Below are 18,673 nucleotides of genomic sequence, written 5' to 3'. Positions count from 1 at the left end.
TCTCCAGGTGTACCGTGGAGAGCATTCTGACTGGTTGTACCACTGTCTGGTGTGGAGGTGTCAATGGTCAGGAACAGGCTAGAGAGGGTTGTAAATTTGGCCAGCACTAGTATGGGCATTAGTCTTCCCTGCATTAATTATATCTTTAAGAGCCTGTTACACGTGATCAAATCTGGTTTGGTGGGTTCACAAAGAAATGAGATCAGGCACAGGTTAAGCAGACAAAGAATATTGCACACAAGGGAAAATTGTAATGGGGAAGACACAAAACAACACTCAGTACTAAAACAATGTGAGCAATCACATCGGATACAGCAATCTCTGATACCAGTGGCTGGGTTTTCTCTCTCTCTCTCGTGTTCTCTCTCTCTCTCTCTCTCTCTCTCTCTCTCTCTCTCTCTCTCTCTCTCTCTCTCTCTCTCTCGTTCTCTCTCTCGCGCGCTCGTTCTCTCTCTCTCGCGCTCGCTCTCTCTCTCGCTCTCTCTCTCGCTCTCTCTCTCTCTCTCTCTCTCTCTCTCGCTTTCGTCATGCAGGGAATGGAGTACTGCACAATGCCAAGTCTTTCCATACGATACTACATTCTCATGCAAGTTAGTGCACACCTTACCTACAACTCCTCCAGCAATGTCCACCATTCACGACCTGGCATAGAGCAGCTTTTGTAGTTGGGACGAAAGAACAAAGAGGATGATCTTCTGCACGTACGTGGCAGGCTATTTAAGTGCAGTAAACTGGGGAGTCCAGGCCAGGTAATCAGAAAATGATTTAAAGGGTCCGATGTCCACTAATGGGTGTCCTTGATTGGCAGGTGATGCGACTTCCTACTAGGTGCCAGGCAGAGAGGTCACATGACCCTCCACAATCCACACTACAGAGGCAGTGCCTCAACAAAGCATCATCTACCATCAAGGTCCCTCACTACCCAGGCCATGCCCTCTTCTCACTACTGCCATCAGGGAGATACAAGAACCTAAAGACATACACTCAACGTTACAAACACAGCTTCTTCCCCTCTGCCATCAGATTTCTGAATGAACGATGAACCTTTGGGCATGACTTTTCCTCTTTTTTTTTGCACTCTATTTATTTATTTTTTGAAAAAACCTTGTCTTTGTGTCGTCGTGATTTTATAGGTTCTGTTCCATCCTGCTGCTGCAAAACAACAAATCTCATATCACATGCTCATGACAATAAACCTGATTCTGATCACCACCTCCTTGCAGACCATCAACAAAGGCGCCCCTCCAGGCTGAGTGCGTAGTCCTTTGCTCTACCTGTTTACTCCTGACCGCATAGCAGGTTGGGCTACAATGCCATCTGTACATTCCCAGACCACATCATCATCGTTGGCTGAAAAACCAATAAGGATGTGTCAGCATCCAAGAGGCAGATCCCAACCTTGGTTGGGTGGTGACAAACAATCTTGTTCTCGGCATCTGCAGTACCCTCCTCCTCCACTCTTGGCCCTTCCCAGAGTCTGACCATCCAACACATGCTGAAACTTCCTATTGCCTTTGTTTACCGACTGAGTGAATCGATGGGGCAGGAACACCCAAGCGGGTTTATGACCAGGTTTCGTCCAGAACTGCAAAAAAAAAAGGAAAGTACATTTATTCTGAGCTCCTCTCTGAATTGAGCAAAGTAGCATCCAGTAAACTGGTAGATTGTGACCAAGCATGAGATCAGTTTGTGCCCCTTTCCCGTTACTGAAAGGGGTACAACACTTTGCCTGGAGCTGCAGTGGACTGTTTCTTTGCTAGATTAGTGTTCCACTGAGAACAGCAGTGCTTGGTAACCATCTTTTAAGAGGGAATAATTATATTTGTTGCAGCTTTGGTTCAAACTTGGCCATACGTGTCCAAATACATTAAAGAGAACGCTACATAAACCCAAGAGGAGGATAGGAATTCAGCTATGATACATAGAATCAAAACATACATAGCCCATGAACAATACATGGTGTGTGTGTCTATCCACCCTCCTCCCATAACAACCTGTCCCCCCCTATACCCATCCTTCCTAAATAACTTGCCTCACCCCCAAAGAAAGAAAGGAGATATAAACCATAACAACATAATTAATTACCATGGATTAGAACAACAGCATGGCTGGAGAATTCAAAATTTTAAACCCAATAGTCTCAATAAGGGCTCCAAATTTTCAGATTTAAAAGAAAAATTATCACATAAATTATGTTATTTATTCAAATGGAATACAAAATCTCAGTTCCATGTGGCCATCTATGTAATCTCCAATCAGTCTCATTTTTCCAAGTAATCGCTAAACATTTTCTGGCTACAGCCAATGCTAATCTCAGAAATGCAATTTGAAATCTAGTTGGTCTTGATTCTAAACTCAACTTCTTAATACAGGTATTAATACCTAACAAAAATACTGATGGAGCCGATGAAAGTTTAAAAATTCTTTAAGTCGCTTCCAAAAAGGTTTTACCATTTCACACGGCTAAGTAGAATGTAAAGAAAAAGAACCTATTTCCTTCTGAATCCAAAGCATAAATTTGAAGAAATTAGATCTTTTTTATTTTTCTGGAGTTGAATATAAAATTATAATGAACTAATCTATATCTCACATTAACAACTTTTAGTCATACTGTCTTTACATAAATTTCTCCAATCATCCTGATTAATTACTAACCCTAAATCTTTTTCCCATTTTAACCTGGATTTATGTCAATCTAACTTAGGCATTTTATTCCGTAATAACGAATGCATTTCAGATACAAATCCTTTTTTCCAAAATTATCCAATAATAAAGCTTTAATTTTATAACAACAAAGAGTATTTGATGATATTTCATATTTTCTTTCATTCTTCGAAAAGAAATAACCTGCTTCATAACAATCTTGAACAAGTTTAATTCTCTTTTGATCCCATAATTTCAAAAACTGATTATTAAGCATAAAAGGAAAAAGTTCATTCTGATATAAAGATGTCTTACTTGAAATTTTCCCTTGTGTAGCTATTACTTCATTTATTGTATTCCATAATTCCATTAAATGTTTCAAAATAAGCGAATTATAATTACGCAATTCCATTCATAAATAAATTGGTCCGTCACTAATTTTATTCTTGAATTTTTATGCCTAGAAGTATCAAATAACAGGATGAATAGATTAGATGCCACTGTGCAAGTCGGTATTTACATAGCAAGATCCCAGATTGGAAATTTGTCCCGAGAAATTTCGAAACACAAGCACACTGGTAGATAAGCTTTTGTGTTACAAAAAGAGTAGAGTCGTGCAATCTATCCATTTGGAAAGGCTTGGATGGTTGGTACTTTTTTATCCGTGAAAGGGAAATGTGCTGATCAGCTGAGGTAAGGAACGCAGAAATAATTGAAATTAAAAGCTTGAGCACAACTCATTGTGTCAAGCGGCGTTGGTCGGAGAAAAAGAACTGTCAATCTCTTGAGCTGAAACCCTTATCGATAAGTAAAGCACAAAAGTCTGCAGACACAGTGGTTGAAGTTAAATCACAAAGCTGGAGAAACTCAGCAGGTCCAACAGTTTATGTAGCAAAGATAAAAATGCGTAACTGACATTTCGGGAAAATGTCGGCTGGCGTCCAAATAAAAAGGTAAGGAGGAAGGTTGGGGGGTGGGGGGGGAAGCATGGTAGCAAAGGCAGGAGGAAATAGGTGGAGAAGGGAAGGAGGGCACATCAGGGGGTGGAGAGATGAGGGGAAGGAGGGGGAAAGGGCAGCAGGTTAGCAGAAAGTGGAGGTAGATGTTAATGCCATCCGGCTAGAGAGTGCCCAGGCGGAAAATCAGGTATTGTTCCCCCAATTTACGGGTGGTCTAGGTGGGATAGTACACAAGGCCCCCTCCCCTTAGTGCTGTGTGCTCCGTCCCTTCTCCATCTATTACCTCCTCCTTTTGCAACCATGCTTCCCCCCCCCCCCCCCCACTGTTACCTTTTAATTCTGATGCCTGCTGACATTTTTCCATACCTTGAAGGGCTCGAGCCCAAAATGTTGTGTTTTTGAACCCTTTATCAAGAGTGGTTAAATATAGTGGATATAGTGGAGAAACCAGTGTAAAGAGGACAGGGTGGAGCAGTGCCCCGTATTCGATGGTGAAACATGACAGACAATGGCAGTGAACTGGCAGGAGCCAGACAAAGGGAGAGAGAAGAAAATTGAGGGATCTGGTGGAGGAGGGTGCATTATACAGGGAGAGGAAGGCCAAGGCTGCTAATGTTGGTATCTGTTGAGGGAAGGTAACAATCGAGACCAGATTGAACTGATGGGGAGGTGGGGAGAGGACCCCCTTGGTTTTACTTGTCACTCTCTCCCTTTGTCTGGCACCGGCCTCTGTTCATCGTGTTTGTCCTCCACCTGGTTCACCGATCCCACGTAGGCCCTCTTCCACCCCTCCCAGCCAGTCCTCTGTACGCTGACCACTCTTCTACATTTAACCAGTCTTGATAAAGGCTTGCAGCAGATTGTATGAGACATCTGCCGTCTCCTGTGTGCCTCCAATTGAAATTAAAATCTGTTTGACAGAGAAATCAAGCAAGTGAATTCAGATTTGTACTTTACCCCATTGTCCAGGCTTCAGTTTTGACTCCTAATGTTTGAAATCCTAACCCCTTTATTTAATGCAAACTAATGTCAGAAAACCAGAAATAAAATATGATATGAACTGGTGTTTCAGGGATGATAAATTAATTGACATGGAGGAACATATCCAGTCTATTCGCCAACTGCCTCACCTGAACAAAGAGGATGGTCTGTTCTATTGAGTAAATTGGATGTAATTTTGCAGAATGATACTTTACAATTGTAATTATTGGGTTTTTTAAATGTCCCCTGGGAAATGTGAAAATTTCAGATATTAGTTTCTCTACCATTTAAAGCCTGTTTTAACCAGCTGGCCCCCAAGCTTTGGACTTCCCATCCAACCCGATTTTACCTTCTGCTCTGTCTTTCAGATGTAGCTTTCCTCCTTTATAAAGCCTTTGTCACCTTCCTCGTATCTCCTCCTTTACCCTGATCAGTTTTTGTTTAATCACACTCCTATGAAGAGTTCAGGGAGATTTTACTCCCTCCAATGTGCGATTAGACTGCAAACCTTTCCTGTTGCTGAGGAGTTCGAAGGGTGTTGAAATGCTCACAGGTAAACATTTTCTTTGTGATCCATCTCCAAGTTGAAGTTCTTCTTGTTGCGATCTTGCAGATGTGGATGAATGCAGAGACAACCCATCCATCTGTGGAAACTATGCCGTCTGTAACAATCAGCCGGGAACATTCCGGTGTGAATGCTTCGCAGGCTATCAATTTGCAGGAGATGGTCGAACGTGTGTGGGTGAGTCCTGCCTGTTCTTCGCAATCTCTGCTTTGTAATATCACTGTTTGGAAAGGTTTTTTTTAAAATGCATAATGCCACTAAAACCTTTCTTCCAGTCAAGGCCATTTTAAAGAACTATCCAAATATAGCAAAATTTTAACTTCAAAGGCAATTTCAGGTTGTTGGGTGTTTAATATTGTGATGCATTTTAATTTTTTCAAACTATGAACAGCAGTATGATGTACTTCCAGTGAACCGGGTAAGTTTAAGGGGAGTGCAGGAACCGAGACTGTGGTCAGTGGAAAGGGAGTGCAAGAATCAGGCAGAAAGGAGTGGCCCCTGGCGAGTTACAGGGATTGCAGCGAGCCTTCCCTGGTGTGCCAGATGTCAAACCAGCAGGATTTCTCTGAGTGGATAGCAGATTATCTGCTCCCCTGCTCTTTCCAGATTCCTCCCCTTCAAATATTTGTCTAATTTCCTTCTGGAGGTTAATATGGGGGCTTTTTCCAGCATCCTTTTTTTGTCAGCTCGTAACTTCTGAGGCACCTGAACAGTGTGAATGCTGAGAGGATGCATCCATGCAACGGGAGAGTCTAGAACCAAAGGCTTGTACCACGAAGACCTTCTATTACCATCAGAACCCTCAATGGTGGGTCTTGTTTTTATTCCAAGAATTGCACAGGTGTGAATTGAATTGCTTACAATTGCCACAAGTACCGAGATACAGTGTCAAACTTTATTTTAGTTGCCATCCAGGCAAATTAACCCATGGATTAGCACAAGAAAGGAGAGCAAAAAAAATGCAGAATATACAAAGAAAAGGCAGCATGATTTTTTTTAATTTAAAAAGTGCAAAGACCATGGTGAGGTGATGTTTAAAAGACTTTTCTTCATGCCTGACATGAAAGGTCCACTCCAGGAGTTTGAGAACAAAGGGAAAGAAACTGTCCTTGAATCTGGTGGTGTATGTTTTCTTGCATCTTCTGTTCGACAGGAGAGGGGAGAAAAGAGAGTGTAACTGGGTTGGGATGGGTCCTTGTTGTGTTGGTCACTTTTCCAAAGCAGCGGGAATTGGAGGCAGAGACGAGGGAAGGGAGGACGGTTCACACTCTGGCCTGTGCAGCATTCACAACTCTTCCACCATCAAAACTGGGCACAAGGGAAAACGAATTTGTTTTCAGTAGCAGAGAAGAAGGGGACTCTCTCCCCTGAATCGAAAAAAAAACACACAAATGCTGGAGAAACTCAGCAGGGCAAACAGCACCTTTATGTAGCTACGGTAAAAATGCATTACCAACGTTTCGGGCTTGAATCAGTGGCACAACAGAAGCTTGAGGAACAGCATTGTAATGGAACTGATTTACTGCAGCTTATAAACAAACAAAGAATACACTCAGTCGTTTCTTTCAGCTCACCATGAAGTCAACTTTCTTTCATAATTCACTAGGCACAACATTGCATTCTTCAACTCCCCAAACACTACCCGGCTAAACTCCTCTGACCTTATCATTCTTTTTCAATCCTGTTATTGATTTGAAAATAAAACATTTAATAGGCAATGCACGGAGAGAATAGGATAGATGTTTGATTATGATTATTATTTACTGATTGTTGTATATCGTGTCTTCATCTCCCCGCATTCAAAGAGAAAAAAAGAATTCACTTTCTAGTAAAACCCATGATACTAATCTAAAAGAAAAAAAAAGCTGGAAAGCCTTGGATCAGCATTCAGCAAACAAAAGAGAAACTTAATGGGATCAGGAAGGGACAATAAATCAGAGAAAATGTTAGAAATTATATCAAACGAAAATATTGTATGAATGGGCGCCAATTTTCTTCAAATTGAACAGAGGAATCAAATATGGCACTTCTAATTTTCTCTAAATTCAAACAGGCTGTGGTTTGAGAAAACCATTGAACTATATAGTAGGTGGAGTGGGGGGGGTCCTTCCATTTAAGAAGAATTGCTCTCCTAGTCGTCAGGGTGGTCAACGCGATCAGCCGATGAGCAGAAGCCGGACAACGACCTACATCCGCTCCTAAAACTCCAGAAAGAGCAGTTAAGGGATTCGGTTGTAAATCAATTGTGAGAATTACTGAAAGAGGTCCAAAGATATCTTCCCGAAACTGGACAGGACCCAAACATTTGGGTCAATGAAGCCGCTTACAAATTACACCCGTCACAGATCAGATTAAAATGAGGAAAAATCTGGGGAAACTTGTCCTCAGACACGTGCACCCTTGGATAAGGGAGTGTTGAGCCCACATTGATGAGGTATTGAAGAATCTCTTCCCTCATCTCTGCAGGAAGAGTTTTGGAGCTCCTGCTCCCACGCCCTTTTATCGGGCGAAACTGGTCGCAATTTTAATAACGTATAATGATTGCTATTAAACCCTTCTGAGAGGGGTTCAAACAAAAAAAAAGCATTGACCATATCCGACTGATGGAGCAGGGAAATTAGTTAATACAGCATTGAAAAATATCTAAACAAATGCGAATTAGGGAGACCATATTTGTTTGGAAGATGCTCAAAAGTACATAAGGAAACCTTCCATGAACATATCTTGAAAAGGTATGATACCCTTAACCTTCCAAAAAGTAAAAGCTAGGTCATTCACAGATGGCTGAAAAACCAGATAAAGTAAAAAAAATTCTAAATCAAAACTCCCCCAGAAATGAAACCATAATGTGTGCTTGGGTTATCAGTTTCCTAACCTTGGGAAGTGCAGAAGGAAGGGCAGCTCCCAATAGGGAAACAATTGAAAATTTCTCAACCGATTTCAATTCCAGATTTACCCGTGGCCAACGCTCAGGTTTATCAGAATAATAAATCCAGAACATGATACTTTGAATATTAATTGCCCAGTAGTAAAATCTAAGGTTGGGTCGAGCCAAGCCCCCATCCTTTCCCAACTTCTGTGATTGAGTTTATTTAGCCTTGCATTTTTATTCTGCCAAATATAGGAAGATACCTTGGAATTAATAATATCAAAATAGGATTTTGGGATAAAATTGGAATGGATTGAGGTCAATTTAGGTAAAATCATCCTGATTGCATTAATATGCCCTGATGATAATGGGGACCATATTAAAAGGGATTGTTTCACATGATCAATCAAAGGAAAAAAAATTAACATATAAATCTTTAAATTTTTGAGGAATTTTAACACCTAGATAAGTAAAATGATGCCTAATGACCTTAAACAATATAAGCTCATAAAAGGGTACTTGTATATTCAGGGGAAGTAATTCACTCATGAAGATTTAATTTATAGCCAGAACAGAAACTAAATTGCGACAGCAAAGATAACATAGAAGGAATGGATTTCTCAGCAACAAATTATCTGTATATAAAGATACTTTATTAATTCCATCTCCTCTGACCTTATTGGCTCACTGCCACACGGGTGATCCTGATACTCTCACTCTCCTCCTCCTGCATCAGATCCATCACCCATATACTGACGTTTAACACATTTGCGCATGCGCGCCATTAACCCCGTGCGTCGTTTCGATTGCGTCGTCAGCAGCGGCCAGCACCGCTCCTGACAAAGGTAAGTTTGCGACCTTGGCTGCCACCCAACCCCCCCACTCCCTGAGCCATGCAAGGAGGCAATTGACTGGAACTGTCCTGCTGCGTAACGGTCTGGAGGGCTGACAGTTTGGCCCAGTCTTGTATGATAGTGCAAGGTGGGGGATGCACTGTCTGACTGACAAGGGTGCGACTGGTCCTCTGGCTCTGGCTGCATCTAGATATATTGCACCCCTTCTGGACTCTGTAATAAAGTCTCAAACATTACGTCCCTCACTCTTTATTTCTGTATGTATCAGAATTGAACATACCTGTCTGCCATTATTTTGGCACAGTTTTTTGTAAATTTGTACAGTCTGCTTTGCTGGAATATCCAACAATCTCACAAAGAAGCTTAATGTAGAATCACCGAACCATAGCAGCGCAGAAACAGGCCTGCTGGCCCTTCCAGACTGGGCCAAGCTATTGTTCTGCCTCATCCCACTGACCTGCACCCAGTTCGTGTCCCTCTCATGGACATGTATGCATTTTTATTAAATGTTAAAATTCAGCCTGTACTTTTCACTTCAGTTGCCAGTTCATTCCACACTCCCACTACTCTCTGTGTGAAGAAGATCCCCCCTGCTATTCCGCTTAAACCTTTCACCCTTCTCCCATGTCCTCTGATTTGGATTTCACACAACCTCAGTGGGAAAAAGCCAACTTGCTCTGTCTATGGCCCTCATAATTTTGTACATCTCTATCAAATCTCCCCTCATTCTTTTACACTCCAAAGAATAAAATCCTATTGTTGGGCAAAACCAGAACCAGGGGTTATCCTTAAGGATAAGGGGGAAGTCTCCTAGGACTGAGATGAGGGAAAAAACATTCTCTCAGAGAATGGTGAATCTGTGGAATTCTTTGCCATGGGAAGTGGTTAAAGCTGGTTCTTGAAGGCAGGTACTGAGTAGATGATCAGCCATGATCAAAATTAATAATGATGTAGGCTTAAAGGGCCAAATGGCCTTCTCCTGCACCTATTCTCTATGTTTCCATCCTGTTTAACCTTTCCCTGTAACTCAATTCATCAAGTTCTGGCAACAACCTGGTAAATCTTCTCTGCCTTCTTTCCATCTTATTGATATCTTTCCTGCAATTTGGTGACCAGAACTGCCACACAATGCTCCAAATTTGGCCTTGCCATTGTTTTATACAACTTTCCCATAACATCCCAACTCCTCTACTCAATACTTTGATGTATGAAGGCCAAGATGCCAAAAGCACTCTTTACAACCCTGTCCACCTGTGACACCACTTTCAGGGAATTATGTATCTGTATTCCCAGATCCCTCTGTTCTACCGCACTCCTCAGTGCCCGACCATTTACCGTGAATGTCCCAACTTGGTCTCTCCTTCCAAAGTGTAACACCTCACACTTGTCTGCATTAAATTCTATTTGCCATTTTGTAGCCCATTATTCCAGCTGCTCTACATCCCTCTGCAAGCCTTTCTCGCTGTTCTCTGTACGTCCAACCTTTGTGTCATCTGCAGACTTGTTGGTCCAATTTATCACATTGTCATCCAGATCATTGATATAGACGACAAACAACAATGGATCGAGCATTGAACCTTGAAACACATGTTTAAGGTCCACTTGAGTGGGGTTTTGGATAGCCATAAGCCTCCAGTCAATCATCCACTAACACTCTTCTGTAAAGCCAATATTAAATCCAGTTTCCTACCTCACTATGAATATTGAACGTCCCTAACTAGGAGCGGCATGGTTGACGTAGCGGTTAGTGCAACGCCTTTGCAGCACCAGCGATTGGGATCGGGATTAGAATCCTGCACTGTCTGTAAGGAGTTGGTATCTTCTCCCTATGTCTGCGTGAGTTTACCCCAGGGGCTCTGGTTACCTCCCACTGTTTGAAACGTACAGTTAATTGGCTGTAAATTGGGCAGCACGGACTCGTGGGCTGAAATGGTCTGTGACCATGCTGTATGTCTAAGTGTTTAAAAAGAAGTGTAATATCCCATGTGGGGCCTTGTCAGAGGTCTTACTAAAGTCCATAGCGACAATATCCACAGCCTTGCCTTCATCAACTTTCCTGCAGGGGTCATGATTGTAGGATAGGGATTTGCCATTTTTGACTGAAAAGTTTTTTTTTTAATCCTTCAACGTTGTAATCTTTGGAATTCGCTACCTTGAATCGCAGTGGATGCTTAGCCACTGAGTAAACTTTAATGTTTTTGTGAAGGCCCCACGAGAATCCTGAGATGTGGGAATGGGGCACGAAGAGCTCAACCAAGCAGACAAAATTGCCCTCCACTGCCCCACTTCTACTAGGTGCCTCTGGATATGAACAGACCCTTTCAGGTGGACCCTCTGCCTTGAGGGCAGCGGCAGGAGCGGATTCACCTTTCAGGTGGTGGCCCTAAAAGATTGCTGCAGCGTTGCCTGGTCAACCTGAAAGGGCCTATTCATATCCAGAGGTGCCTTGTAGCTCCTCCGGATCTGATGGAGGCGGGGTGACTGGTGTCACAGCGCCACCTGTCATAAATATGTGGCATAGCGAGGGCTGTCTTCCCTACTCATAATCCCCCATGCAGGTGGAACCGCTCTGTGTTTCCCACAACAGTTCCAGCTGCGTGGGGGATTATGGGTAAGGAAGACTACCATTGGTGTGCCGTGTTTTGAGTTGCAGAGAGCGTCCCCGGTGCAGGAGAGGCCAGCAGGCTGTGACTTCGGCCACCCCGACGTACTCTCCTGCCCTTCCCAATGGGGCAGGGGAACTGTCAGAAAGCGGGGAGTTGGGTCGCGGGCTGCACATTCAGGTGTATTGGTAGAGCCCAACTCTGCCAATTATCCCTCCCCAAGGAGGGTTGACATCGGTGCCCCGGAGGCACTTCTGCCGCATTCAGGTGAGTTCATCTTTAGCCGCACGGGGGAAGATTATGCAGCTTTAACAAGGGGAGTTCAGGCCACCTGAAAGGGCCTTCTGATACTTTCTAAAACATTCTTGAAAACTACCATTTAGTTGTCATGAGGTTTGTAAGGAAGCAGCTATCCTCAACCGCTGTGAAGATTCGTGTGTCTCACACATGACGTATCCTCTCTCAGTGCTTGGTTGGTGATTCTTTTTGTGTTTTTCACTCACGAGATCCCTGATTTTTGTGGCAGCTTCAGAGAATATCTGAAGAATGACATTACAAATCTTGTCAGTGAATACAGACAGTCATTTAGGCTGTATGCAATACCATCAGTTTTGCTCCCAAGGTCAGACCAGTATTGAGTGTTCCATCTGGAGATTGAACAGTACAGAAGTGGTGGGCTCTGATTTTATATCTAACCTCACTTTAAGGTTGCAGCTTATTCCATTTACGCCCCACATCCCCATCGTGCGCACAGCGATAAAATGATTTGACCTGTGGCTGCCCTCTACAGTTACTCGTCTTCAATACAAGAATTGGATTTAATGATGGACTTGTAGCGTTTGTGCTATGTTAGCGTGGAGAAGAATGACACACACACACCAAAGCCTTGGAAAACGAGACTGGTTTATTGCTCTGGCTGTTGCGCTTATATGGGCCCAATGCGCTGACGTCAGGGCCCCACATCATCGGAGCCCCAGCCTGGGATAGGCTGGCGTTCCTGCCAGAGTCCCCCATCTTCCCGCTGTGTGGGAGGTCACCTGGGACAACAGCCAGTGCCACCCCCAGGTCCGTACGGTCACCACGTTTGTTAGCCATCTCTGTGCATGGGCCACTACAGACTGGTAAATTGAAACTAGAAAGGATAACAAGGATAATTAGACTGATTGGCTATGGATTTTAAAAAAAAAATGTTTTCTTGATTAACATTCTGCTTCTCTGCAACCACCACTGGCTCCATATCTTCCCACCATATTACATCCACACCCAATCAAGTCTCTACAAATATTACAGGTTGTACCTCTTTTATCCAGTGCTCTGAGGTCTGGCAGCGCCCATGGTTCGGCAAGTTTGAATCTGCCGATGTGAGTACAAACTCCTTACAGACAGTGCAGGACTTGAACCCAGGTCCTGATCGCTGGTGCTGTAAAGACATTGCATTAACCACTACACTAACGGTGCCACCCCACAGTATTATTTCCTATTCTAAGCTTTGTTCTACCTTTTGTTATGTTTACATCGGAGGCTCCCTTAGGGGGCATTTTCTGTGGGTCCAGCAATGGCCAGGATCAGATGTCGCCAGATTAGAGGTTCAACCTGTATCACCCCAACCATTGGATAGTGGGACACACGCCATTTGAGCTTGTTCTCCTCACCGTTTGGAGACTGAATAATGTCGTCCACTTGCATCTCCAAGTGAGATGAGCTATCTAAACAGTCAGGTAATCAGATCCTGGCCATCATTGACTGACAATGCTGTATAAAGAGTGGGGTTAATTAGACAGAAAGCCTGTCGGTTCAGTAGAACAATACTGGCTGAAATACACGGAGTTGTGTAAATCCTGTCCGGTGGTTTGTGGACTGGAATATGTTAGCATAAGAGTTGGCTAAAATATTTGAATCTAACCTAACTGAATGATAAGCTCTGGCTAAAACTGGATGTTTGACATTAAACCCAATACATCTGGGTGATCATTTGTTTGTGTAAAGATAAATCCACAAAGTTCCCATACAAGAATGTCAAACCACTGAAATATGGCAAGTTTCAAGAACCATTCTAAATCTTGCTCCAAATTCTTTCTCTGCAGTCCCCACCTTTTACCCATAATCTATTTGAGAGGATATAGAACAATGCAGCACAGTACAGGCTCTTCGGCCTTCAATCTTGTGCTGACCCATATATTCCTTCCAAAAGAAATTAAACCCACCCTACCCCATAACCCTCTATTTTCCTTTCATCCATGTGCCTGTCTCAGAGTCTCTTAAATACCCCCAATATTTCAGCCTCCACCACCATCCCCAGCAAGGTATTCCAGGCCCCCATAATTCTGTGTATGTGTATATATATATATATATATATATATATATACATATATATATATATATATAAAAAGACGTACACCTGATGTCTCCCCTAAACTTCCCTCCCTTCGCTTTGTACATATGTCCTCTGGTATTTGCTGATCCTGCCCTGGGAAACAGATGCTGGCTGTCCACCCTATCTATGCGTCTCAGAATCTTGTCGACTTCTATAAAGTCTCCTCTCATCCTTCTACGCTCTAAAGAGAAAAGTCCCAGCTCTGCTAACCTTGCCTCATAAGACCCGTTTCCCAATCCAGGCAACATCCTGGTAAATCTCCTCTGCTCCCTCTCCAGAATTTACACATCCTTCCTATAATGAGGTGGCCAGAACTGAACACAATATTCTTAAGTGTATGGTCTCACCAGAGATTTGTAGAGTTGCAACATGACCTCTCATGCAAGTGCACATACAAGTGGAAACTTTCAAATTTCTCATCTTTGGAATACTTCTGATGTTTAATTTTTTTTCCTTCGAGGTGATTTCTCATCCCATTCCAACATATTTCATGACTGTTTGCACCAACATCAATATAAATTGAAAACCAGACTTTCGAAACAGGACATGCAAAGCAAAAAAATATTGACAATGGTTGGGTTAACTCATTATTTGCAACACTATTAAACATTTTTTTTAATTTAATTTTAAACATGTAGGTTAAGAACCTGTTGCATAGAATCTGATTCATCATTTACTTTTGTAATTTACCAAAAAGACTTTGTTTTGCTGGAAATAATAGGTACTGCTTTACTGATTTCATTGAAATAAGCTGATGGTGATGGGGCTTTGCTTTTAATGTCTTTTTAATTTTTGTTTCACTTTTTCTGGCCCAGCGGATACCTCTGAACAGCTTTTCTAACTTCACAATGAATCTGCGGGGTTCACCCACTGCAACCAGTACTCCTCTATGTTGGAGAAACTGGGATAGCGTTGAGCACCTTGGCTGTCCGCTGCAATAAGAGGGACCTCCCAGTGGCCAACCATTTTAATTCTACACACCATTCCCAGAGGATATTCTATCCATGGCCTCGTTCACCGCCAAACCAAAGGCAACCTGCAAACTGGAGGAATAATATTTAATATTCCATGTGGGGATTGTCCACCAGACAACATTAACGTCAACTTCTCCAATTTTTGTTAAGCCCCTCCTCCAAGTTTCTCTCTTTCCCCTTTGCCTCCGTCTCCTTTCAGCTCCCCATTCGGAGAGCTACCCTCTCCCCCTATCAGTTAACAGCTTTTTTTCCCTCTTGTACCTGTTAGCCTCTACCCCTTCCTTGTGACCCTGCATCTGAAAGCTGCTTCATTTTTTTAATTTTTAAAAAAAAATTTAATTTAGGCATGCAGCACAGTAACGGGCCATTTCAGCCACTGTCACCTAATTGACAACCGGAGCCCCATGCAAACACTGAGAATGTTCCAACTCCTTACACAGAGCACAGGATTCAGACCCCGGTCCCAAATGCTGGCGCTGTAAAGGCGTTGCGCTAACCGCCACGCCAACCGGGCCACCCTAGGATGTCCCACCATCTAAGAAATGCTGGTTTGTTGATGTAACTTGATGATTGGTCAATAAAATGTAGTTAATCCTGGATTATTTTTAAACTTGTAGCTGTTCAGCGTCCTGAGAATCCGTGCCAATCAGGAACTCACCGCTGCGATTCACCTGATCGTGCTCGTTGCATTAACATCAGGGGTTCGGATTACATGTGTGTCTGCTTACCAGGGTTCACTGGGGATGGAAAAGCTTGTAATGGTACGTAATGTCTCATTTTCAGTAAAACACGGCAAATTATTTATGGATCTAAGTGTGGGTCTGGTGGCCAGGCCAGATACTTTACTCTAATGGCCTAGAAGCTTGGTCAGAACAGAATTTTTTCCCAGACATCTGCAAATTCTGCTGCTACAAGCCCATTTAAAGGAGATCACTGTGCTCACCACAACTTGGGGAGCTGCTATAAGAAGTGCAAGTATGTGCAAATCACAAATAAAATCGAAATGAACCAAATCCAAAACCTGCAGGTGTTGAAAACCTGAAACAAAATCAGAAAATGCTGGATATACTCAGCAGGTCAAAAGCATCTATGGAGAAGTGTTTTGGGTTGATGACTCTTCACCAGGACTGGAAGGTGTCAGAGATGCCCTGTTCTGGAACCAGAAGTGGGGCCAGCTTGGGAATTGGGATGCAGAAGGAAGAGTGAGCAGGTTACAGAAGGGAAGTTCACTGAAAAAGTGGAACGATGAATTGGCTAAATGGACGCGATAAGAGTGAAAAAAAGACCGATAAAGAAACAAAAGCTTACATGGAGAGAAAATTATGTTTATCATTGCAACTGATGGCTTGACCCAGGTGCACGGTCTGAAGGCAGTGGGATCATGGGTTACCATTGTTGGAGGGAGGACGGGTGTAAAGGAGTTGTGCAAAGAGATGAAAGGAGCCATGGTTATTCTATTCAGAAAGGGAAAGAAGAGCCTCTCGGTGGAAAGAACAGAGGAGGGAGAATGGCTGTCCAAAATACCTTGCATGGGCACAATGACGGGCTTGAATCTCCAGCCTCTGGGTGTATTGTTCCAAAAAGAGCTTGGAATACGGTTGAAATTTTGTTACACATTTTTGAAAGGCTGCTGTGAGATATTTCTTCAGATGAACAGCAGCCAGGAGGTGTGTGGCTGCAACAGAATGATATTTAAACCAGCCAGTGTTTTGGTTTAAAACTTACTTTGATGTCTGCCTTAAGTTTTGCTATAATTTCAGAATATGGAAACTGAAAGAAATGCATCATTTTTGAGAGAAAATGGCCCATCAGTGTTCCAGGAACCTCCACTTCATAACCGGTGCATAAGCTAGATGCACCTCTCCCAGCATCGGAAAGGAACAGGCCGTCCCACTCTCAGAGATCAAAAGATTGAGAGAAACTATTTGCTTGTAGGGAAACTAGGAATGCGGGGGGGGACTAGGAATAAGGGGGGGTGCTTGCTTGCAGGGAGGAAGCACTTCCCATAGGGTGGTGGGACCTGAAAGCATTGCCCTGGATTTGGAAGTTACCGAGAGCTGTTGGACTGATTTTAAAAATGTCAACATTGGTATTGATAGGTCTTTTTTTTTTTAAACGGCTGACTTTTAGGAGGAGCGGTATTAAGATAGAAATTGGTCACAAGGCAGAACACATCGGATGTGTTTGAATGGCCAGTCGTGCCCCTATTAATCCAACCTATTCCCTTTCTCAAGATGTTGATGAATGCCAGCCAAGCCGATGCCATCCACATGCTCAATGCTTCAACACTCCTGGATCTTTCAGTTGCCAATGTGCCCCAGGTTATCAAGGTGATGGGTTCCAGTGTATACCTTCAGGTAAGGACTTGATCTCACGAGCTTTAAATATTATCACCATCTATTTCATTGCTTAAAGTTTGTGAAGTGAATCATCCAAAGCTTAAAGCTGGTAAATTTAAGAACATGTGCAAATTATTGGGGATAGTTGAGTTTCTCACAAACATTTGTGATTTCTGAATTTTACTGGCTCAGTCAACTCCGTTCTTTCCCAAATATTTATTCATTTCCAAAGTTTGTACTGCGTCACGTCGAGGAGAAATGTTGTGTGTGATTTCTGTCCTTGTAAAAGAAAAATAGTTTTCATTTCCTGAAACTGTGTTCAACTAAAAAAAACCTTGATGTTGAAAATAGAATCCTGCCGTACGTCATTAAATTCCTCAGTGGTTTTTAGCGTTTCATCGTAAATTTGCCATTTTATTGAAGAGATCTGTTTCAAGTCATGGGTGAGATCATTCTCTCTTTGTGCAGTGTTTTCCCTCTGGAAACTTGCCAAGTGTTGCAGTTGTAGAACTTCAGGACCCGGATTCTGCAGCATGTGCATTGGTACATGGGACATCCAAACCGTTATGCATCCCCAAGCTCGTTAAAACAGCCTTCACATTAGAATAATTCTGCCTTCTCTTTTGCAAGATCCTGCTTCTCTTTCTTCCTATTCATTATCTGATTTCCTTCAGTAATTTACTTTTCAATGCATTCCAGCTGATAATAACTCTGTCTCCTCAATTGCCTCGTGTATTTTGCAAATTACTTTAAATCTGCGACCATTAGCAACACACTGAAGCAGTATCTCTGTGGGGAAAAAAAAACCCTTGAAAGGATGTAGACTTTTATAGATGCTCTTGTGAAGACACCTGATAAATATATTTATAAATTGCTGCATTTTGAACTGTTGGAAAATAGTTTAACTTCTTTCAGTTGCCCTGCAAGGCAAACCACTGAACAGCAAATGGCCAATAATGGTTTATCCAATCATCTGAATTAGAATGATATTAATTGGTTTCATCTTATTGGACCCTTAGAATTTATCTTGTGCATTAACGGAATTGATTTGCAGTTTCAGTAAAGCAATTTTTACAGCCTCTTTCAAATTATGGACATTCCAGAGCATTTTGCAACTGCTGGAATACTTCTGAAATGTTGCTGCTATTTCAGTGAATACAGAGAATTTGTGTTCAATGTGATCCCAGAGAGAGTGGTATTGATTGAGGAGTAATTATGAACCAGTACATTTTGGAGAGCTCTGCAGTCACCTTCTCAGTTATACCATAATTTGTGTACATCCTAAGGGAGGAGGTTCAGTTGAATCTCTCAACAGAAAGAAACATCATTCACAGTGCAGCATAACATTAGCTTTCAGTCCATTGCTTGCCCTGCACCAGACCCCAGAACAGTCTCTTCCTTTCCTCTCCCGTGGGAAGAGATTAGCAGCCAGGCAAGGGGAAAACTTGAAAAGCCTCCCGCTGACTCCTGCGAAGTTCTGGCCTTTGACCTCCCTCGGTTCCATGCATCTGG

The 18,673-nt window shown here is 42.7% G+C and overlaps 1 protein-coding gene across 1 annotated transcript in view; it reads left to right on the top strand.

The window, feature by feature from the left end:
* Positions 1 to 18,673, top strand: part of nid1a (nidogen 1a) — a 135,529-nt gene that overhangs the window by 55,071 nt on the left and 61,785 nt on the right. The window contains exons 10-12 of the mRNA XM_069885171.1: positions 5,197 to 5,325; positions 15,440 to 15,583; positions 17,057 to 17,179. Coding sequence (XP_069741272.1) covers positions 5,197 to 5,325; positions 15,440 to 15,583; positions 17,057 to 17,179 — 396 coding nt within the window. The remainder of the gene's footprint in view (positions 1 to 5,196; positions 5,326 to 15,439; positions 15,584 to 17,056; positions 17,180 to 18,673) is intronic.

Source organism: Narcine bancroftii, chromosome 6, assembly GCF_036971445.1.
Source record: "Narcine bancroftii isolate sNarBan1 chromosome 6, sNarBan1.hap1, whole genome shotgun sequence".
Classification (NCBI taxonomy): Eukaryota; Metazoa; Chordata; class Chondrichthyes; order Torpediniformes; family Narcinidae; genus Narcine; species Narcine bancroftii.
This window is presented reverse-complemented; position numbering and strand designations above follow the sequence as displayed.